The sequence below is a fragment of the Cololabis saira genome, chromosome 3 (assembly GCF_033807715.1).
Source record: "Cololabis saira isolate AMF1-May2022 chromosome 3, fColSai1.1, whole genome shotgun sequence".
In the NCBI taxonomy this organism is placed as follows: domain Eukaryota; kingdom Metazoa; phylum Chordata; class Actinopteri; order Beloniformes; family Belonidae; genus Cololabis; species Cololabis saira.
In genome coordinates this window covers 27396847-27419636 of record NC_084589.1, presented here as the reverse complement: position 1 = coordinate 27419636, position 22790 = coordinate 27396847, and the positions used below count along the sequence as shown (strand labels likewise).

General features: G+C 39.4%; 2 protein-coding genes across 5 annotated transcripts; one reads left to right on the top strand and one right to left on the bottom strand.

Annotated features, from left to right (window-relative positions):
* Window positions 1–1568: 1568 nt before the first annotated feature.
* khdc4 (KH domain containing 4, pre-mRNA splicing factor) lies at window positions 1569–12753 on the top strand. Of its 4 annotated transcripts, none has more exons than XR_009777296.1 (14): window positions 1569–1710; window positions 2772–2967; window positions 3979–4107; window positions 4223–4302; window positions 4413–4465; window positions 4560–4738; window positions 5367–5578; window positions 5731–5791; window positions 6391–6451; window positions 6705–6997; window positions 8237–8380; window positions 8880–8961; window positions 9667–9755; window positions 10810–10867. XR_009777296.1 is itself a non-coding variant. In XM_061716940.1 (14 exons), exons 1-14 carry the CDS (start codon window positions 1682–1684, stop codon window positions 11040–11042), a joined length of 1869 nt encoding a protein of 622 aa, XP_061572924.1. In that variant the 5' UTR covers window positions 1569–1681; the 3' UTR covers window positions 11043–12753. The 4 variants fall into 4 exon arrangements, 3 of the variants coding, with proteins under 3 accessions (XP_061572924.1, XP_061572923.1, XP_061572925.1); XM_061716940.1 differs by having other exon boundaries at window positions 8852–8961; window positions 10810–12753; XM_061716939.1 differs by having other exon boundaries at window positions 8852–8961; window positions 9667–10946.
* Window positions 12429–21997, bottom strand: LOC133433079 (NADH dehydrogenase [ubiquinone] flavoprotein 1, mitochondrial-like). Its single transcript, XM_061716943.1, has 10 exons — window positions 21746–21997; window positions 20757–20839; window positions 20493–20663; window positions 20231–20414; window positions 18979–19168; window positions 18642–18854; window positions 18402–18568; window positions 18219–18300; window positions 13187–13332; window positions 12429–13068 (listed from the first exon to the last, which is right to left on the bottom strand). Exons 1-10 carry the CDS (start codon window positions 21833–21835, stop codon window positions 12973–12975), a joined length of 1422 nt encoding a protein of 473 aa, XP_061572927.1. The 5' UTR covers window positions 21836–21997; the 3' UTR covers window positions 12429–12972.
* Between the last annotated feature and the right edge of the window lie 793 nt (window positions 21998–22790).

Sequence of the window (22790 nt, the reverse complement as noted above, 5' to 3'; positions counted from 1 at the left end):
ATGCACCAGCCTCAAGGTCGTGGACTATCCAGCTCTGACAACCTCCAGTAGCAGCCTCCAGTAGTAGTTTCTTTACAAAACAATGAAAAATAGGTCAAAAGATACAGCTTTTGAAAGAAAATGTATATGTATTTATTTATTTTATCTGGGTATCCAAGGTGCTGTAAGTAATGAGAAGGAATGAGCTAAGTCTGACAAATTTTATACTCAGAGGGTCCAAAAACAGTACAACACGTTTTGCAGCATTAAAATAATACAATGTAACTCTTTTTTGTTTTTAATGGTGGAAAATGTGGAATTTTGTAGTCAAATGATGGTTAAATTGGTTAAACAGGAATAAACAAACTAAAATCAGTGCAGACATAAAAATCAAACTGTGTTAATTCTAAGATTCTAAGAGGAAACATGAATGTCAAAACTCACCTCGGTCACTGAACAGCTCAAGATTATATTTATTTTTTTCTTCCACTGAAAACTTTAACATTTGTCTCAGAGATTTACTGTGAAGGAGTAGACTATAGTCCACGGTGTCCACGCGTGGAAAAAAAAAGACTCCTGCTCCTCTTTACGGTGCAGAAACTGGACGGATGGAAAAACTTTGATGGCAAAGTCACCCGGAGTGGCTCGACGGGGATGAACAGCAGGATAGGTGAGACAGAAACTTTTTTTTTTTTTTTTTTTTAGAAAGACAAAATGCAAACAGCACAATACAACCGCCAGGGGGAGACACAATGAAGTACAGAAATACATTAAAAAGAGCACACAAAGTTAAGGTCTTGATGGCCTTTGCATTGGTGGAGAGTCTAATGGTTATTGTTTAACCTCATTTTCGAAAAATACAAAAAAGAGGCTTTTGATTAATATAACGGGATTTGTGAAAACATTGAAACATATTGCCAATAGTATAATAAGATTAATGATATAAAAAAAAAATAATTAACAGATGGATAGTCAATGAAGCCAAACAATACATGTTCAAAGCAAAGGGAGAAATGTGGTTCAACACAAACACAAATCAAATTACAGATATGGTTCCATAATTTGGTATTGAAAGAGCAACTCCAAAATAAATGAAAAACATCTTCAGGGGATCCTTCACAGAAACAACAGTGTCTATGTATTTCTAACTGCAAACGCATGGAGTGCTGGGTGCTCTTCGGCATGGGGATCAAAAAGATTGAAAAACAATTTAGAAAAAACCGAGACACTCAAGAACTTAGAAAAATATTAATAATTTCGTGAATAAATTCGAAATTTCGCCTTTTTTCTCAACATTTCAACTTTATTCACGAAATTTTGACTTTTTTTCTCGAAATTGTACTTCAACATTAATCTTGACATTTCGACTTTTTTCTTGACATTTCGACTTTTTTCTCGAAGTGCACAATGAAAAAAAAATCTTCCTCCTCTAAAATATTATTTTTATTTTTCACCTGCCTGGCCCTCTTCCAGTCAAGACTGTTGGTGAGACAGAAACCGCTCACCTGAACCTGCCAGACAGCGCTGGTGTGTGTGTGGCTCCCCCTGGTGGCGGATGCCTGTAATTGCAACAGCAGCGGAAGCGGAAGTGACAGCTGCAGCAACAACCAGCTCCGACTCCTGGAGGATCTCTGCACATATCGAGGAAGATTTCTTCTCAATTTTGCATCGAGAGGACATATTTGGGTTCAACTGAATATTAATGTCATTTTGCGGAACACAAAACAGCGGGTAGGTGTCGGAAAAAAGTGTTTATTATCTTTTTGTGGGGTCATTTTTTGACTCGTCGTCTAAACGCATTGAGTTAGCCTGCTAGGTTGCTATCGTAAGCCACATTATGTAATGTTTTCTGCACTGTGGCGTGTAGGGGCATAAAAACACTATAAAAACACTAACACGAGATGGGCTGGAACTGTTGTGTCATTGCAATGGTAGACAGGTCTATAGACTCAGTATTATCACTACTTCACGTTACCAAAACGTCAACAATCGCAGCGTTGTTTTTACTGTAGCATAGGGTTGCCACCCTTCCCTTGAAATAAGTTGCCAATACAGGCACATATTATGCTCTCATTTATTTATGTCATAATATACAGGTGAAAGTCGGAAAATGTGAATATATATTGCAAAACTTCATTCGTAGTAAATTCAACCTAAGGTGAAACAAATATATTATTTCCCACTACATGCAAAGTGAGATATTTCAAGCCTTTATTTGTTATAATTTTGGTGATTATGGCTCACATTTTATGAAAACCCCAAATAAAAAATTAGAATATATTATGAAATCAATAAACAATTCAATCATCAAAATTATAACAAATAAAGGCTTAACATATCTTGCTTTGCCTGTAATGAGACTATGTAATATACATGTATTAGTTTCACCTTTTAAGTTGAATTATTGAAATAAATTAACTTTTACACCATATTCTTCACCTGTAGCTATATTCTACATCTTGGCTGATGTGGACATACAGAGCAGAGGAGGCTATTTCAGTTGCTAGTATGTTTGGCTGTCTGTACAGTCGTGCAAGTTCAATGCTATTAAAGCACTATAAATCAAAGCGTTTTGTTTTTTCATATAAAATAAATACATTTCTATGCATTTTAGACGTTTTGGGGATGTCCCTTTTTTTGGCGCCTGCGCTGCTGAAATCGGGGTGTCCCTTATTTCTATTTCTGAAAGGTGGCAACCCTAGTGTAGCAGGTTACAGCAGTGCAATTTGCTCCATCACATCTTTCTGAAATCCTTGTGTTTCTCCCCTTTCTCTGTTTTGCTGCCCGTCCAGGCGCCGTAGCAAATGGGACCAGCCTGGTCCCGGCTCTGGCCCCGGGTCCGGCTCCGGGGGGATGTCGGAGGCTGAAGCTGCGCCCACCGGAGCTCTGGATGCTGCAGCGGCGGTGGCCGCCAAGATCAACGCTATGTTAGTGGCCAAAGGCAAACTCAGACCCTCGCAGATAGGACACCCAGGGCCACCTGAGAAGGTAATTCACAAACTATTTAAGTGTCACAGAAATGTTACTTGAGGGAGGGAAAAGAAGAAGAGGAAGAAACAGGTAGATTTTGAATAGTTGTTTATTGTAAGTTAATATTTACTTTTGTGTTTCTGGTTATAGGTGCTGGTTTTATTGCAGGTCATTGAACATGATTGTTGTCAGGTTGCGAGGCGGAAATTCTCATATACCATCTTGAACTAAACAAATGTCTTAGTCTTTTTTACATCTACAGAGATAATTTGTGTAGTTTTATTCAGTATGTTTACTGTTTTGCACTTTGGTTTGGATGATTATGGGTTGTCACTGAAAGAAGTTAGGTAGAAGTCATAATTTTATTAAATGAAAAAATATACTCCTGTTGTCTGTTCTAGGACGGTTACTCAGATAAACATGTTCTTCGTTTTATTATCGTCATACTTCTGAGAAAAAAATTTGAATTGTTTCATCATTGAGATACGAGTTCATGGAAAATGCACAACAACAAAGTACTGAAGTTATTCTCAGACTTATTATGAACTCCAGATGTTCATGGTTTGTTTTGCAAACTTAATTCTAAAAAAAGAAAAGTTTGCATAGTAGGGAAATACTATACTACTTTGATGTTAGCATCTCACCATGCTTTCTGGATTCAGGAAGTGTTTCAGATCTTATTTATATCCCTGCTTTTGTCCCATTTTGCATATTTTCTCAGTTTTTAGTTCAAAACTTTCCACACACTCTATTGTTGACAAGTCAGGACTGCAGGCAACCTAGTCCGGGCACCTGTTCTCATCTTCCTGTGCATCATCTTTCCTCCTTTTATATTGTCTTGTTGAAAAATATATTTTATGTAGTTCATGAGTCCAAAAGACCTTTGGGAAGGACCCAAATAAAAACCCAACTGTCAGAGACCCTGGCTTTTGGACTTTTGAATTAAATTAATTGATTATAGTAAAATGCCAAATAAAATATTAACACAATCCTGAGCTGTTCTGAACATTGTTGCCTTTCCTCTCTCAGGTTATGGGTGTTGGAAAACCTCAAGTGCCGTCAAAAGCCAAAGATGACCTGGTGGTAGCAGAAGTTGAGATCAATGACGTCCCAATTACTTGCCGAAATCTCCTGACACGAGGGCAAACGCAGGATGAGGTCAGCAACAAAATCAACTGACAACTTCATGGAATTAAGCTCATCACTTATGTTATTGATTATTTTCTAATCTGGTTTCTATCTGTCTCGTGATTTATTTTATTATTCTCTGCAGATCAGTAAAGTGAGTGGAGCTGCAGTTTCAACCAGAGGGCGTTACATGACAGGAGAAGAGAAGGGCAAAGCACTTCCAGGGTAAGTTTTCTCCTAATCACTTATTTTCAGTAACTGATCTTAAAACTGTTGGATAATGCTGTTAAGTTTCCTCATGTTTACAACCATTTGCTTCTGCATGTTCCCTACAGGGATCGACCTCTGTATTTGCATGTTCAAGGACAGACGAGAGAGCTTGTTGACAGTCAGTGCTCTTTAAACTTAACTCTTTTTCTAGTGCAAATTTATGATTTCATACAGCTTTGGATGTTACTGATACTCTTCCTCCTTTTCCTCAGGAGCAGTTAATAGAATCAAGGAGATAATCACTAATGGTGTGGTGAAGGCTGCAACAGCTTCACCATCCTCTTCGTCTTTCTCCCCAAGCGGGGCCTCGGTCACAGTTTACAATCAACATAACCCACCTCCGCCCACACTGCCTCCTTCGACCAACCACAAACCTCACTTTCAGTCAGGGGTAAGTGCCATCAATAGCTGACACTGTTTTTATAGTGTTTTCCAAGAACCTGTGTTGACTTAGTCACTTGCATTTTTTTTTCAAGATCATGTACTATTGTTTTGAAAGTTTGTGGGGGATAATATTTAGGTATAAATTCTGATAGACTTTAAAGCTTAGTTTTCTGCACATCATTATTTTTATATTTTAATAATGTGATCTTGGACACCTTTTAAAAAAAAAATAAAATAAATAAATAAATATATATGAATTGAAGTTAATGCAGCCTTTTGAACAAATCTCTCCAGAAGATGTCAAATGTCCAATACTTACTAAGCAAAGCACTGTAACGTCAACAAAAAGCAATTTTGATGGCCACTGTGATGAACATATATTTGAATGTTCAGGATTTCCCTTTCTGTGTATAACTACAATTACTTTAAAGCCACTTTACACATGTTGAAGACAAATTTTGTCCACAACCTTGAATTTGGATGGAACTAATTTGATGAGTTGTAGAAAATTAGCATAGATGTGTTGAAGCACCACCACCATGTGCTGTTTTACAGTCACCAGCAAAATAACAAAAAACTATTGTTATTTTACTTTTATTCATCAATGTCTTTGTCTTTTTTTCAAAATCATTCAGATGCACTATGTTCAAGATAAGGTTTTTGTAGGTCTGGAGCATGCTATCCCAGGGTTTGTGGTCAAAGAGCGAGTCGAGGGCCCCGGTTGTTCATACCTGCAGCACATCCAGGCTGAGACGGGGGCCAAAGTCTTCCTCAGAGGAAAAGGATCAGGATGTCTGGAGCCGGCATCTGGACGAGAGGCCTTTGAACCCATGTACATTTATATTAGGTAAGTGCTTCCCTATGATTTTAGAACATGAAGATTTTCTTTTCTTTTTGTTTTTAGAGACAATAACTTTTAAATGAAGGAAGCCCCAATCTCTAGCTTTGGTTTCCAGCTACATAAACTCAGTACAACCAAATTTGTGTTTTCCTCTACAGTCATCCTAAACCAGAAGGACTAGCAGCAGCAAAAACCTTGTGTGAGAATCTCCTCCAGACAGTGAGTCATGTCTTGTGACTGTGCAATGATAGTTTTTCCAAAGTTCTCTCTTACTGTTTCCTGAAGACTATTTAGCATTGGCCTTGCAAAATTCTGTTTGCTTCTGTGATCAGTTGACAATTTCAAGTTTTACTTCCCACAATGATGGAATCGGTTTAAATGTGCTCAAACTGCATAGAAATGCCCCTTCAACTGTCACACTCAATTTAAAAAAAAAAAAAAATATGTATTTTCATTGCAACCCAAGTGTGGCAAGAAAAGCATGGTCTCTCGTGGCTTTTGCAGATGTTCCGCTGAAATAATAATTTGCACATCATTGGTAGCAGTTTCTGATGTTGTGGTGGAGGAATTTTACACCAAAAGCAATGAACTCAACTTTTTGTAAAAACTCTATGTAAAAGATAGATACTTGTAAGAAATGTTGATACTTGAAGTTGTTGAACAAAGCGTTTCTGTCATGGTCTCATAAGTCTAATGATAACACAATCCTTCCAAAAGTCAGTGATGCCATTTAGTCTGTATTTCATAGTATATTTATTTCGGTTTACTTTTTTTTTAACACTGAACAATGCATTTACACAATAGTTCTTATCTTCTAGGTCCATGCAGAGTACTCTCGATACCTTAATCAGATGAGCACAATGATGCCAACGCAGCAAGGTACTTCCTCTCTTACTATGTTTTGTTTTGTTTTTGTTTTTTTGCACATACAAAGCAGTATGTTAACCATTTGAACAATGCATAAAAAGACAATACAGTTTTGTTGATATTGTTGTTTTTTTCTCTTAAGCCTTACAACTGTTTATATAACTCATTGACCACATATTAGTGATTCTAATAACTGTCTCATCTTTAGTATAAAAGTCCCTGCAACAACCAGACCTGATGTGTTCTGGCTCTCTTCCTCCTGCAGGCTTTGCTCAGCCTCCAATAGTGAACGGATTACCTCCTCAGGCATCTTACTACCCCCCAGCTGGGTTCCAGCCCGGCTACCCTATGCCTGTACCCCCACCTCAGCCTCAACCCCTCCCTACAGCGTATAGTGTACCACCTCCTGTCCCACCAGGGGCACCCGCAGGTGTGCCTTCTCAGTACCCTCTCCGCCCGGCCCCTGCTCCAACATCAGCCCCTGTTCATGCCCCTGCTTCCATCCCTGCTCCTTCTATGCCTCCTGTTCCTGCTCCTGCTCCAGATATCCTGCAACGGGTAAGATTCACCAAACCCATCACAAATCAATCATGGAGCTGGATTTTCTTTGAAATGTTGCTGTAAAATTGCCCCCCAAGTTCAACAGTAGGAAAACGTATTTAAAAGGATTTTGACAACATTTTGTTTCAAGGATGTAGTTGGGGTTTCTGCTCCTTCCCAATCATAGTGCATAACAAACAACTTAATCAATCAATGCTTTTCACATAAACTTAAGGCCCATTTATACTCTCTTTTTATAAACGGATAGCGAGACACAAGGAAACCTTCTGTTCGTTTCCTGCCTAGATTTCATCTGCAGTTTGATACATCATTTGATCCGTCCATCATTTAATATTATGCATGAAACAGAGCAATACCACTGGAAATCATGGGGGCAGTATTGAGCACAGGGAGCAAATTGTTAACCAAATACAATTAAGAAAATGAAGCCTCACTCATAGGTCTACACAAGTCCTCTCCGCCTGATGCAGTGGGCTACATGGTGAAGCAGGCGGTTTGGCAGACATCCAAAAGTATTGAAAATGTTTTGTCATCAAACTTCACGCATGGGTAAAATAAAAGAAAGGAAATTCCCATGTATTTACCGACTTTTGTTCAGGGGTCATTCCATTCACACCACTGTTTTGGTTTCATGTGTCTCCTAAGTTGCGTAAATAAAACATTGAATGTTTAGTTCACTGTTCTCCAATGGACCCTGATCTCTCTATATATAGATAGACCTACATCACTGTTGTGAGTATGTGTTTGTGATTGCTAACTGTGAAATTAGATGAGGATCACACAGAGGTTAGTGGGTTTTACAATAAAAATGTAACCCCCATGAAAACGGATATTATAAGGAAGGGTTTTTGCTGAAGTTGACAGCAAAAACTCATCAGCTGTAGCTATCTGTTTTGGAAATTGACTTATCACCGGTCCTTGATGTGTTTCTGAAGGACCATACAAAAAATAACGTAGAAAAGTGTGAGGTACAGTGACAGGAACAACTTTTGGAATTGGTGTAGAAAAGTACAAAAGTGAAATTAAAAATGAGGCTTTAGCCTATTTTTCTTGAAGCATCAAGCATCTCCTAATTCACCTCTTTCATAATCCCTTATGATTGTTATTAATATCTTGTACACCTATAGAAATAAAAATGCACGTATGTATACTCACATATTTCTGTGTGTCTGTGCATATAGAGTGGAAATAGGTAGAGAAATAACCAGTTTATGCTGCTGTTTTGCTTCTCTGCAGACTCTTCCTCCTGCACATTTTCCTCTCTCTGCTACAGCCCCACCCAAAGGTCCACCTCCCTCCGCTCTAGGCTCCCAACCACAGAAAAGGCGCTTCACGGAGGAAGTACCAGACGAGAGGGACAGCGGCTTATTTGGATACCAGGTGAGAAACAGTTCTTGTACATTTACAACCCCTCATCATTTTCTGGTTTTAGTTATTTATTTCCTTTTTTCCTTCTCCAATCTGTTTGCATCGTTTTACTGCCATCAGCCAATCTTATCCAATATCCATCACGATTAATTTTTTCCAGTTTTAAGTGTACATTTTATCCTTCTTTCATTTAAATGTTTGTTTTTATGTTCTTTGATTGAGATGTTTTGGCCTGCTGTTTCCTGATGATGCTTACTTACAGTTACCCATGAATTTCTACTGGTAATGTGGAGTTTCAGAAGAAGGTATTCTGTCAGATAATCTTGAGGAGTCGCTCGTTATGGAAAGGGGAACATGCTAGTGTAACCAGGCTGGGAACTTATTTTAATGTTGTGCTGAGATATACAGTATATATATTATTTATAGCACAGGGCTTAGTCGGGGATGTCTGCTAATGGTCCCTGTGTGTTTTTCTGCTCATAGCATGGACCCATTCATATGACTAATTTAGGTGCAGGCTTCTCAATGGGCGGCCCAGATACGACAGGACCCCCACCACCAAGTTCCTCTGGCCTGGGGAGTGAGAGGGACAGGTACTCATTTATAAAGCTTTTTATTTAAATACATATACGTATGTATATGTGTTAGTTAGGGCTGGGCGATATATCGAGATTTTAATATATATCGATATATTTTCAAACGCGATATGGTCCGAGACAATATCGTTTATATTGATTAAAAAAAAAAAATGTTTTTATTTTGATATAGCTTATTTTGTGACAAATTGACTTGAATGTTTTATTTGAGATTTGCACGAATGTTTTGTTATTTGCACATCTGCCAACCTCAGTGGAAAAGTCTGCCTGTTACTGTCTACATTGTATTAATTGCACAGTGTATTTTAATTTAATTGTTATGCAGGAAAGGGATATTTGTTTTATTTTATTCAAGAAGCATTTTTATTCTATATATGCAGGCAGTTTATTTTTATTTAATTTGTTTTATACAATTTAATATTGTGCAGACCTGTTAATAAAGGTACCTGTGTGACATTTGGCACGAGGCATTGTATTAAAAATGACTCCGAAAAAAATGAAGCTAACAGAGATGCTATGCTTTAATGCTTTGGGGGAAACCCCAACTATGGCACAGAAAAAATATCGATATAATCGAGTATCGCCATTTAGCTAGAAAATATTGATATGACTTTTGGTCCATATCGCCCAGCCCTAGTGTTAGTATGTTGTCAAATATAATTAAAAGCCATGGTTAATTTACATACCCTCTTTGTTTTGTAGTCGGCAGCTAATGCCTCCGCCACCATCCATGCCTGTGAACGGAGTGCGGCCTAAGATGGAAGAGAGGAGGGCACCGCAAGGTCCTCTGGGTAAGGGCTTTATCCTGTGGATTGACAAATCCCAGCTGAAGTCCACAGGTCATTACTGTGGACGAAGCCCGTTTATAATATTGACCTTAGTTTGCGGCCCAGAGGCCTCAGGCCTTGAGCCCAAGGCAGACCCAGGACACGCTGGAGAGAGTTCACCTCTTTGCTGGCTGGAAACATCTCTGTATCCTCGTGAAAAAGCCGGAGGAGGGTGTTGGAGGGAGGGAGGGAGGTCTGGGCCTCTCTGCTGAGGCTGCTGCCTCTGTGATCAGAGCCCGGATGTGCTGAATTTATTAGATGGATTTGTTCCCAGTCATAATGTACATCTGCTAATCCTGTCCAAGAACACTAGAATGTTCAAATTTGATTTATGTTGCTGGTAATTCTTAAAACAACGTATCAAATAAATCTATCAGACCTATAAAATCATGTTAACTTAAAAAAAAACTAAATTTAAGCCTCATTTCGTTTACTCGACCACTCAGCCTGAAACCGTCTGCATCTAATGAGTCTCTCAGGATTCTGCTGGTGTGACTTCAAATCTCCTCATAGTGAGGTGGAGATGTGGCTCGACACGTTTGTGCATTTGTCAGTCATCTGCTAAGTCCACGTTAAGACTGATATCATCAGTCTGGACTGTGTTTAGTTTGTTTTCTCTCCTCGCTAACAAAAATCTCTCCTGTTTTTGTGTTTTTCTCTTTTTCTCTGTGTTTTTCTTCTCTTTCATGTCTGTGGGGTGATGCTGGATACTGATTGGGGGTGGGGCACGACTCGACCCATGACACCATCCTGCCGCTCAATTGAACGGCTGTAACGCTGGCTACTTTCTAACGGCTGCCCCCCCCTCCGCTGCTCTGCCGAATTAAACATTGACATAAATCCATTAACTATTTGTTTCTCCCAAAATGTGTGTGGAAATATTGAATTGAACCTGATGCATTTAAACCATGTTGCTGCTGCTATGCTGTTTTTTTGTGGGTTTTATTTGTTTTCTCTCCCCCTCTTCTCCAAACGCGCTGCCCGTCTCTTCTGTTTGCTCCGTGTCTTCTGCTTTCAGAGCCTTCAGTGAAAAGACTGAGAACAGGTTTGGTAGCGTACACTGGCGACTCTTCGGATGAAGAGGAAGACCACCCAACGTCCAGGCCCTCGGGGTCAGGTAACCCTGGACCAGTTTCCCCAAACTCCATCTCTTCAGGCTGGGGACAGGGCTACCGATGCCCCCCTCCGCAGCCCCCTCGGGCCAAAACGCAGCCACAACAACAGTCTATGCCATTCTGGATGGCCCCATAAGAAACACAGAAGGGACATCCGTCTCTGTCAGGGCTCTCGGCAAAGTTTCAAGAACTTTCACCGAAAAGTAGCCTCTATTTTTCAACCAATAATCACTCATTGATCACGTGGATCATTCTGGACTGCTTTAAGTTGGTCCACATAGACACACTAATGTTTGTATAAATCATTTTTTTTCCATCCCCTCTATGCTCACACTTTTGATGATGAACTTGAACAAGACTGACAAGACCCTATTCTGTGGATGTACAGATAGGGTGCGTCCCAATACTCCCCCTCGCCCTCCTTTTCTTCCCTAACCCTAACTTTTGCGCGTTCCCGTGAAGGTAGTGGTGTCCCAATTCCTCTTTTCACCTAGGGGGAGGGGGCATAACGAGGGCTAGGGGCTGAGAATAGCCCCTTCAAATCGAGGGATTTCAGATGCTGACTTGGCGAGCGAGGGGGTATGAAAAAAAGAGGCTCTGCGTCGATTTGACTCGCCGACCGAAGGCAAACAGGCAGACTGGTCTCAGAGAAATAGAGAGAAATAATCCTGTGACTCGTCAGATTTGTTTTGGATGTTTCTGATATTATAGTCTTCAGAAACCACAAAGTAATCCAGCTGTTATCTGGGTAATTTACACACTTTCAGATAAAGTTGCGGAAGATCACGCCAGAATAAAGGGATTTATGGTTCCGCGTTACACCAACGCAGAGCCTACGGCGGAGGTTACGCAACCTACGCCGTAGGCTCTGCGTCGATTTAACGCGGACCCAAGCTCCGGACCCGGCAGACAGAAATCTCTAAATTTCGGAGCAAATTTCTTAACAGGCGTAGCTACAACTGTTAGATTTCATCTATTAAACCAACATATTCCTAAATGATTTATTTCAGCCGGCGTGATTCTCAACAGAGCTGCGTCCCGGGAGAGAGTGTCTCTCCCGGGGCTGACGGAGCAGCCTGACCCGGCGGAAACGTCTCTTCTCGGGCTGTGAGCTGAGGCTGCTCCCCGGGGCCGGCGGCTCTTCTCATCTCCGAAAACATCGGGTCAAATTTCTTAACAGGCGTTATTTGGATAAACTGAGTCCCGGTTGGGGATCTTAAGGTTACCATTATACCTGAAAAAATATTAAAACTTAATAAAGTGCCATATTAACAGCGCTACAGCTGAAATTAAAACAGCTTTTGGCTCTCAGCTTCCTGATCAGGGAAGGGATGAAAACGAGGGGTAGGGGGAGAATTGGGACAGGCACCTGGGCCAAGTGCCCTAGATCTCAAGTGCCCTAAAATCTCCCCCTTCTTTTTTAGGGCTTAGGGAAGAAAAGAAGTGCGAGTGGAGAAAAGAAGGGCGAGTGAAGGAGAATTGGGATTGGGCCATAATGACCGCCATTCTGCCTCCAGTTCTCTTCTTCTTTTTTTTTTTTTTTTTTTTTTTTTTCAACCACAACTTGTGAAGAATCTGAGCAGTGTCTTTCAAAAATATAGAAATGTAACAGGACAAAGATCCTGATCACTGGCCAGTTTTGTTTATTTTTTTCTTTTTGTCCCCTTTTCTGTCACTTTTTTTTCATCAACATGACATCTTTTCCTAAGCCAATTCTTTTTTGTACAGATCATATTGGGGATACTTTAGTAGATTTACTGAATTCATTTCAGGCCTTTATGAAATAAAAGTTAATTTATTGTTGTGTCTAAGAATGTTGTTTATATTGCTACATTTTCATATTGAAGGTTCTTCATTTTTTTCTTTATATTTGAGAAAGAAATAATTAAAAACAGTAAATATGAAGTATAATAGAATTAAATCATACATTTTCAAATAGTTACATCTTTAAGAACTTGCTCTGACTAAATAGTTTCTCTTTCAAAACTGTTAAAAAAAAACAAAAAAAAAACGATTGAGTAATAAGAGAATATCCATAAGGTTTTGTTTGCAGCGCATTTCCCGTGTTAGATCATCTCGATCCCTGGCTCTCTCGGAGGGTTTTTCTTGTTATACTGTGCGATGCGGCTTTCCATGATTGACCGGAAGTGACGTACCAGACCCTTAACAAGAAAAAGAAAGAAATGGGCATGAGTTTACCATTTGAATTGGTACTTGAAGTTGTCGTCTCTGTCGGTTGTTTTCAATAAATAAAAGTGCAGCAGTGTAGTTCAGTATCACCTGTACAGGCCAAGCAGCTCCATCTCCCAGAGCACAGATGGTGTGACCCTCAATCTGCTTGCTGAGCTCCCAAATCATGTCGATCTCTGACACCGCTGCGTCTCCTTTCACTAGCCTCCACATGATTTTATCCATCCAGTCCACTCCTGAGAGAACGACGAATGTTGCCAATAATTATCAGAATTACATGGCAGTGTACGGTCATTCTAGGGCAGGGGTGTCAAATGTGCCGAGAAAGGTTTTCATGCAGCCCGTGAGAAGTTTCCAATGCAAAAAAACGAAATGTTAATTTACTAAAAAGGAAGGCATAAATAATTGCCATGAATCGCAGCATATCCGATAATATATTTCTTCTACAAATCCATCGTTATTCCACTAAGAGCAGTTTTTGACATTTTTTTTTGTTTTCTAGAATGCATTTGCCGATTTTATTTCTTTGTAGACGGTCGTTTATTTTTATTAACTGACTACTATTATATATTTTCGCAGGAAAAATATCACTGCTAAAAAAGATGATAGAAGATATTTATTCTGGGAATTTCAGTTTTGAATACGAGGATAGTGACAAAGTAAAACAGTTAAAAGAGAAGTACTGACTTTTTCGGCACACTGGCGTAAATATCCGTGCCAATTTTTTAAAATAAATACACTTAATTGTACTGGAAAAATCTCAAAATCACAAAGAAACACTCGGATGTACCCGGTAATAAGAAAGATTTTGCATTTAATTAAATTTCCTATAAAAAAGCGAAATATAAAAAAAACATACTTGTTACTGTTTATCTTTGTAAAATGATATTAAAAGTATCTTACATAATTTGAAAAAAAATGAGAAATTTCAAGAAAAGATCCTGAAGAAATATATTTTACATAGAGTGTAAACAAAATGCATATTTCTATGGGCAGAAATATGTGCCACTAGAAACTGAATTTGAATCATTTATATTTGAATTTGAATTGCTCAACTTGAATTATTGCATTAAAAAACTGAATCTGAATCACATAATTTGAATTTGTATTGTTTAATTTGAATCATTGCATTAAAAAACTGAATCTGAATCACATAATTTGAATTTGTATTGTTTAATTTGAATCATTGCATTGAAAAACTGAATCTACATTCCGAAAAACTGAATCTACATTCAGCTCTCACAATTCAAATTCAGTTCTTGAAATTCAATTTCAATTCTACTGTGCCAGACATCCGGGTCTTCTGGAGGAACAGCAATCGAGTGCAGATCATCCATGGTGCAGATACAAAGAACTCGGTTATCAGTCACGTGACGTTTTTTGTTGTCAGCGCCATCTGGAGGACCGACCGGGGACATTCCAGCCCCCCGAGTCTCGCACTCAGCAGCACGCCGATTTTTCCCAGTGGCCAGCCGCGGTACTGCAACAAAAAATCCCACGGGGCAAAGAAAGCTTTTTTCCCATAGACCGCAATAATAAAAGAGAAGCCTCTAAAACTGTTCACAGAACACCTCCAGCTGTAATCACCGTCAATTACTAATCTTTGTATTCTAGATTTTTAAGTCATGGACTTTATACATTTACATTTATACATTGTTTTTTTTAAATGTTTTTGTTGTTGTTTTTTTTTATTGTATGACTGCACTGTACTGTATTTTTATGTTCAGGACCCCAGGAAGACTAGAGGCACATTTGTGTGCTTCTAATGGGGATCCTTAAATAAACTAAACTAAACTAAACTATACATACCCAGTGTTGGGGGTAACGCGTTACAAAAGTAACGCAATTACAGTAATGTATTACTATTTGCTGTAACGCAGTAATATAACGCATTACTAATACATTTTCGGTAATATTTTACTCGTTACAATCTAAGTAACGCACGTTACAACGCATTTTAACCCGTTTAGCTGTTGTTTTTTAAAGAATTCACCAACACCGCGTCCGCGAGACATCCCGACAACAGAAAAAAGCGTTGGGAACGCGGCGCGGCGGAACGTAGCGCCGCTGGACACTGTTTGTGTGGGGACTGTTTAGTGAGCAGAGCCGGCAGGGAAAAGTCAACAGTGCGGCGTGTCCGCGTGTAACTTAAATCTACCATGGTCTCAGCGTTAGGGCCCGGCCAAGTGAGGCTTTATTAATATATGGGCTTTATACATTTATTAAATATATATGAGCGTGGAGTCGGCGAGGAGCTCGAGCCGGGCTCACAGTCAGTCGCGCTGTGAGAGCGGATTTATGGTTCCGCGTTAAATCGACGCAGAGCTTTCGCCGTAGCGTACGCAGTAGTTCGCGTAACCCACGGCGTATGGCCTGCGTTGGTGTAACGCGGAACCATAAATCAGCCTTAAACCACACCTGCAGCCCATCAGGAGGAGAGGTTAAAACAGCTGCGAGTTGATTGCTGGTTCGTTTTGTTAACTCTGAGAGCTTTATTGGTTTGTTTGTTAGCTTGCTGGTGTTTTTTTTCTCTCTGGGAGTTATTTATGAAGAAGTTCTGAGTTCCGTGTGAGCAGTATTCGAGTTGAGGGGGGATGAGGGGTGATGTGATGGCACCCCCCCTGAAATTAAAACGGTCCAAATCATCCCCCCCTGAAATAAAAACGGTCCAAATCATCCCCCCTAAAATTAAAACGGTCCAAATCATCCCCCCCTGAAATAAAAACGGTCCAAATCATCTCCCCTGAAATAAAAACGGTCCAAATCATCCCCCCTAAAATAAAAACGGTCCAAATCATCCCCCCCTGAAATAAAAACGGTCCAAATCATCCCCCCTAAAATAAAAACGGTCCAAATCATCCCCCCTAAAATAAAAACGGTCCAAATCATCCCCCCTAAAATAAAAACGGTCCAAATCATCCCCCCCTAAAATAAAAACGGTCCAAATCATCTCCCCTGAAATAAAAACGGTCCAAATCCTCCCCCCTGAAATAAAAACAGTCCAAATCATCCCCCCCTGAAATAAAAACGGTCCAAATCATCCCTGAAATAAAAACGGTCCAAATCATCCCCCCTGAGATAAAAACGGTCCAAATCATCCCCCCTGTAAAACTGCCACCCCTCCTTTCCATCCCTTATGTAATTTTATCAATGAATGTGGTTTTACTGCTATTTCAACATTTAGAGTCATCACCAGAAAAATAACACCAGAAAAATAACTTATTTGACAATTTTCACCTGTTTCAAGTAAATTTTCACTTGAAATAAGTAGAAAAATCTGCCAGTGGGACAAGATTTATCTTTTTTTGCTATTTTGTTGAAAGTAACTCAAAAGTAATACACAAGTAGTGTAACGCATTACAATTCAGATATAGTAATATTGTAATGTAACTAATTACTTTCAAATGACAGTAACTAGTAATATATAATGTATTATATTTTGGATGTAACTTGCCCAACACTGTACATACCCATACCTGCCAACATTGGGCTGTGAAAAAGAGGGAGGTTTTCTGGGGTAGGTTGGAATGCTCCACTCACAACATCCCTGCCCTGATAGAAACAAGACGACTTTTAATGAGCTTTAAATCCATAGCTATTAGCTACAATGAAATGTACTAAAATGTACCTCCCAAAATGACTCTACAGCCTTTTTGGAGCCAAATATGTTTAATATTAATAACAATAAAATACAATTGTACATACAATAATAACAAAAAACAATGCACAATGTACAATTGTATATTGTATTTTATTGTTATTAATATTAAACATATTTGGCTCCAAAAAAGCTGTAGAGCCATTTTGGGAGGTACATTTTAGCACATTTCATTGTAGCTATGGATTTAAAGCTCATTAAAAGTCGTCTTGTTTCTATCAGGGCAGGGATGTTGTGAGTGGAGCATTCCAACCGCTACCCCAGAAAACCTCCCTCTTTTTCACAGCCCAATGTTGGCAGGTATGGGTATGTATAGTTTAGTTTAGTTTAGTTTATTTAAGGATCCCCATTAGAAGCACACAAATGTGCCTCTAGTCTTCCTGGGGTCCTGAACATAAAAATACAGTACAGTGCAGTCATACAATAAAAAAAAACAACAACAAAAACATTTAAAAAAAACAATGTATAAATGTAAATGTATAAAGTCCATGACTTAAAAATCTAGAATACAAAGATTAGTAATTGACGGTGATTACAGCTGGAGGTGTTCTGTGAACAGTTTTAGAGGCTTCTCTTTTATTATTGCGGTCTATGGGAAAAAAGCTTTCTTTGCCCCGTGGGATTTTTTGTTGCAGTACCGCGGCTGGCCACTGGGAAAAATCGGCGTGCTGCTGAGTGCGAGACTCGGGGGGCTGGAATGTCCCCGGTCGGTCCTCCAGATGGCGCTGACAACAAAAAACGTCACGTGACTGATAACCGAGTTCTTTGTATCTGCACTCGATTGCTGTTCCTCCAGAAGACCCGGATGTCTGGCACAGTAGAATTGAAATTGAATTTCAAGAACTGAATTTGAATTGTGAGAGCTGAATGTAGATTCAGTTTTTCAATGCAATGATTCAAATTAAACAATACAAATTCAAATTATGCGATTCAGATTCAGTTTTTTAATGCAATGATTCAAATTAAACAATACAAATTCAAAATATGTGATTCAGATTCAGTTTTTTAATGCAATTATTCAAGTTGAGCAATTCAAATTCAAATATAAATGATTCAAATTCAGTTTCTAGTGGCACATATTTCTGCCCATATATTTCCTTTAAAATTAACTAAACTGATATTGGATTAGATAACAATAGTAAAAAAAAAGAATTAGACAAGAAATATTCCGCACCGTTTTTGTTATTTTGAGCGTGCGGCCCGCGAGAAAAAAATTGGTCAAATCCGGCCCGCCAAGCAAAATGAGTTTGACACCCCTGTTCTAGGGTTTCTTTTGAGTGTAATTTCAACACAGTTTTGGATTTTTAATCGCATTATGCGTTTTGTTCTATAAATGTAAGCACACTTTTTCATTGTTAACCATAATGAAATCTGGCAAGTTTTCTGATCTGACAATCTAATGCACAGTTAAGCAATCTCTGCGAGAAACCCTGCAATGTATACATCTTACATGCAGTTCCTCACCTTCCCTGCAGGGGGTGCACTGGCCACAGCTCTCATGCTTGTAGAACTCAACCAAACGTGCTATAGCTCGGATCACATCAGTCTGAATGAAAAAAGAAAACGTGTCTCTCAGACTATCTTTTTACTGTCACATAAGGTGCTGTGCATTGTTGACCAGCTTTGATTATACAGCCAGTTGTTTACCGATTTATCCATGACTATGACAGCTGCAGTTCCCAAGGCTGTCTCTGCGCGGACCAGGTCATCAAAATCCATCAGAACATCCTCACACACGTGTCGAGGGATGATGGGAGTGGAGGACCCTCCTGGGATCACTCCTAATAGATTGTCCCAGCCACCTCTCACTCCTCCTGCACCAATCAGACGAGTGGATTAAGATAGAGTTGTGTCAACATTTCACAAAATAAATATCCAACCACACACCTGCATGTCTCTCTATGAGCTCTCTCAGAGGAATAGACATCTCTTCCTCCACCGTGCACGGGGTGTTCACGTGGCCCGAGATGTTGAACAGCTTCGTCCCAGAGTTCCTCTCCCTCCCAAAGCTGGAAAACCAAGCCCCACCTCGACGACAGATTGCAGGCGCCACAGCAACCGTCTCCACATTGGCCACTGTTGTTGGACATCCAAACACACCTTGAAGGAGAGAAAGACCAGTGAATAACTGTAATTACAATATAAACTTATTCTGCAGTTCCTTAAACCATAATTACGCGCCTTAAGAAACAGGATGTTTGTGTGTGTGGAGCGTTTACCTCACCTATGTCTGCAGGGAAAGGCGGCTTGAGACGAGGTTTCCCTTGTTTGCCCTCAAGAGACTCGATGAGAGCTGTCTCCTCTCCACAGATGTAAGCTCCAGCTCCCCGCATCACAAACACATCGAAGTCATACCCTGAACCGCAGGCGTTCTTCCCTATCAGCCCTGCTTTATATGCTTCATTAATGGCCAGCTATTTCATGAAAAAAAAAAAAAAAAAAAATCAGAACTAAAAGAGCAGATGGTTGGATGGCTTATTGCATTGGTGAATAATGAATTACAAACTGGTTCCAGATTAATAAATTAACTCTCAATATAAAAAAATGTAACTTCATGATCTTCTGCAACAAAAACAAACCTCATACAAAAGAAGAAACCAAAATATTAATTAACGGAACTGAAATCCAACAGGGACCTCACACCACATTTTTGGGTGTTGTTCTGGATGAAGGCCTTAACTGGAAAAACCATATTGATCAAGTATGCAAAAGATCTATGAAGATGCTTGGTATACTGAGGAAAGTCTGTCCCCTGATCCATCGCTCCGCTCACTTAACTTTGTATTATAGTTTTCTGTTTCCATATATGAATTACTGTAATATTGTCTGGTCTGCAATTTATCCATCCCTCCTTAACAAACTACTGATAATCCAGAAGAGATTCCTGAGATCAATCTCTATGTCCAATAGACATAATCCATCCGCACCTCTGTTCAAAAAATACTCTATATTACCCATTCATAAACTCAATGTTTTTCACTGATGTTTATTTGTGCACAAGTTTATCAACAATAAGCAAGATCTTCCGGACACCTTTCATAATTTCTTTAGTTTTTCATCTGACTTACATTCATACTCAACTAGACACAGTGTCAATCTACATTTACCCTTCTGTCGAACATCTTTTCATCAGTTTAATATTTCATTTAGAGGTCCTAAACTCTGGAACAATTTAGATATGTCTCTGAAGTCCACATTGTCATTTATATCCTTCAAAAAATTGCTGAAAAAACATCTCATGTCCTAATTTTTCAATGTATTCTCTATTATGTATCCTTGTTTTCTTTTCATGTTTATAATTAGAGTTTTCCTATGTTTGTACATTTAATTTTCTGTTTACAGTAGATGACGGGAGTGGAACTCTGTACAAGCCCTCTGGGCTTCGTTCCCTCCTTGCACTATTTTTTAAAAATTGTGCTAAATAAATAAATACAAATACAAATACAAAACACACATCATAAATGAAGTATTTCTACCTGTAGATTTGATGACTCGTTGTAAAACTCTCCTCTGATGTAGATGTATGCAGCCCGGGCGCCCATGGCTCTCCCAGCCACCAGACAACCCTCTATCAGCTTATGGGGGTCATGACGCATTATCTCACGGTCTTTACACGTCCCGGGCTCCCCCTCATCTGCATTCACCACCAGATACTTGGGTCTATCACGCAGAATCAAAGGAAACAACTTGACTGTTGAAGTTAGGCTCCCCGACAGATCACATAGTTTCTTTTCCTACCTGCCATCACTAGGTTTGTTCATGAAACTCCACTTCATGCCGGTGGGAAATCCTGCGCCCCCTCTGCCCCGAAGACCCGAGATCTTCACCTCATTGAGGATCCAGTCCTGGCCCTTCAGTAAGATCTCCTTAGTCTTGTACCAGTCGCCTCTAGTGAGAGCACCTTTGAGTCTGACAGGAAGAGACGCAGGAGTGAAACATGTAGGTTTTTTCGGGGGAGTGGGTGAAGATAGTTCAACATTGAGGCTTGTTTGTTTTTTTTACCTCCAATCATGCCGGCCATATATGTTTGTGAATATTCGGTCTTCGTCACTCAGAGGACCAAACTTGGACTTTTTGGGTTTTATCTGATAGCAGAGGGGAAGAAAAGAGAAAATAGTGATGGACGAAGATTGATGTGCAATGACATTATTGCAGGGGCTGATGCGCACATGGTGGGGCACTGAAAAAACACAAGACAAATAAAACAAAGACGGGCAAGTTATCCACTCCCTTTACTCTATCTATCTATCTATCTATCTATCTATCTATCTATCTATCTATCTATCTATCTATCTATCTATCTATCTATCTATCTATCTATCTATCTATCTATCTATCTATCTATCTATCTATCTATCTATAAATAGACACACACACATTCATTTGTTTGTTTGTTTATATAACAGATAATGTGTGACAACAAAATAACACATAGCTTCACTGCTTATATTCAGTGATAAAACGTTTTTTTAAAGATGGCAATGTTACAAAATTAGAAAAGCGTTACTGTTCCAATATTTTTAGAATGGACTGGATATATACTGTACTCTACTATTTATTCTACACACACACACACACACACACACATACATATATACACACACACATATATATATATATACATATACATATATATATATGTATATATATATATATATATATACTGTATATGTGTGTGTGTGTGTGTGTGTGTGTGTGTGTGTGTGTGTGTGTGTGTGTGTGTGTATTTTAAAGTAAAAATATACTATTTTTAATCTTCAGGGTACTTTCATGCTTTTGAAAAAAAAACTTTGAAATGCAATAACTCACAAATTAAAATCAAAATATAGTCTTATGATGCTGCTGCTGCTGTGTGTGTGTGTGTGTGTGTGTGTGTGTGTGTGTGTGTGTGTGTGTGTGTGTGTGTGTGTGTGTGTGTGTGTGTGTGTGTGTGTGTGTGTGTGTGTGTGTGTGTGTGTGTGTGTGTGTCTCTCTCTCTCTCTCTCTCCCACCTGTGGCTGCACCGCAGAGCTGTAGGTGACCCGCGGAGCGGCCTGTCGCCTCACAGCGGCCCACAGCATCCGTGAGGGAAGCAGCAGCATCCTGCAGGGCTCTCTCTAGCTAGGACGACCTCTTCCTAAACTGCTCCTCCAACCAGCCTCTCCGTTTGACTCCTCACACGGTCCACACCATGTTTCAAAGCCCCGCTGATGAACGAGTCCAAGTGCAGGTCTGCTGCTTCAGATTAATTAAAGTAAGAGGATTTGAGAGGACGCACGTCACGTCCTGTCCCAGCTCCGCGTGCTTGCAGGATGCAGCAGGGGCAGGTAACCAGTCTCTTCACACAACCCTCCTGATGTGTCACAGTCTTCTCTTTGTAGTGTTTGCTTCTCATCTGGTAAGCTTCCGAATGCCAAAGTAAGAGCCATGTTTCAGGACGGTTTAACTTCCATTAACACCAGCCACATTTTATTGGCTCAATTTCGTGACAGATATTGGGTGGACAAAAGTTCGGTCGTTACCACAAAGATTCTTTCTAACAAATAAAGTCAAAGAGATCTCTTTTAAATTGATACACAAATTCTACCGTGCAAAACAATATTTATCAAAATTTAAGAATGATATACATGTTCATTGTTCTTTTTGCCAAGGGCATCCTGAAACATATTCTCACTTATTCTGGTCATGTGAATTCACTTATAAATTCTGGAGGGACTTGCACAAGTATATTGCTGATTCTGTCTTTACTGATTTTCATCTTTATTTTAAGAATGTTATTTTTGGTTTTCATAATTTTAATCACAAAGATAGGGACGCTTTCTTTTTTTATAAATGTCTTTATTTTTAGCAAAGCTTCACATACATAAGTGCAAATGCATCCACAGAAAGCCTGAACTCCTTGTACTTAAAAAAGAACTTGAACAATATATGAGGACGATCTACTCATAAAAAAACACAAAGGCACAAAAGACCATCGGCATAAATCGCTGAATTTGTTTGAAACCTACTCTCGCACATTATGCTGTTTTTATTTGTATTTATCTTTTTAATTTAGAT

What these genes read in the sequence shown, in the direction of transcription:
- khdc4 (XM_061716939.1), top strand. Translation starts at nt 1,682, where the DNA reads ATGTCATTTTGCGGAACACAAAACAGCGG. An exon ending in AACCTCACTTTCAGTCAGGG is followed by an intron (nt 4,739 to 5,366) that starts GTAAGTGCCATC and finishes AAAATCATTCAG; the next exon opens with ATGCACTATGTTCAAGATAA. An exon ending in AATGATGCCAACGCAGCAAG is followed by an intron (nt 6,452 to 6,704) that starts GTACTTCCTCTC and finishes TTCCTCCTGCAG; the next exon opens with GCTTTGCTCAGCCTCCAATA.
- LOC133433079 (XM_061716943.1), bottom strand. Translation starts at nt 21,835, where the DNA reads ATGCTGCTGCTTCCCTCACGGATGCTGTGGGCCGCTGTGAGGCGACAG. An exon ending in GCTCATAGAGAGACATGCAG is followed by an intron (nt 18,569 to 18,641) that starts GTGTGTGGTTGG and finishes TGATTGGTGCAG; the next exon opens with GAGGAGTGAGAGGTGGCTGG. An exon ending in GAGCTGCTTGGCCTGTACAG is followed by an intron (nt 13,069 to 13,186) that starts GTGATACTGAAC and finishes TTTCTTGTTAAG; the next exon opens with GGTCTGGTACGTCACTTCCG.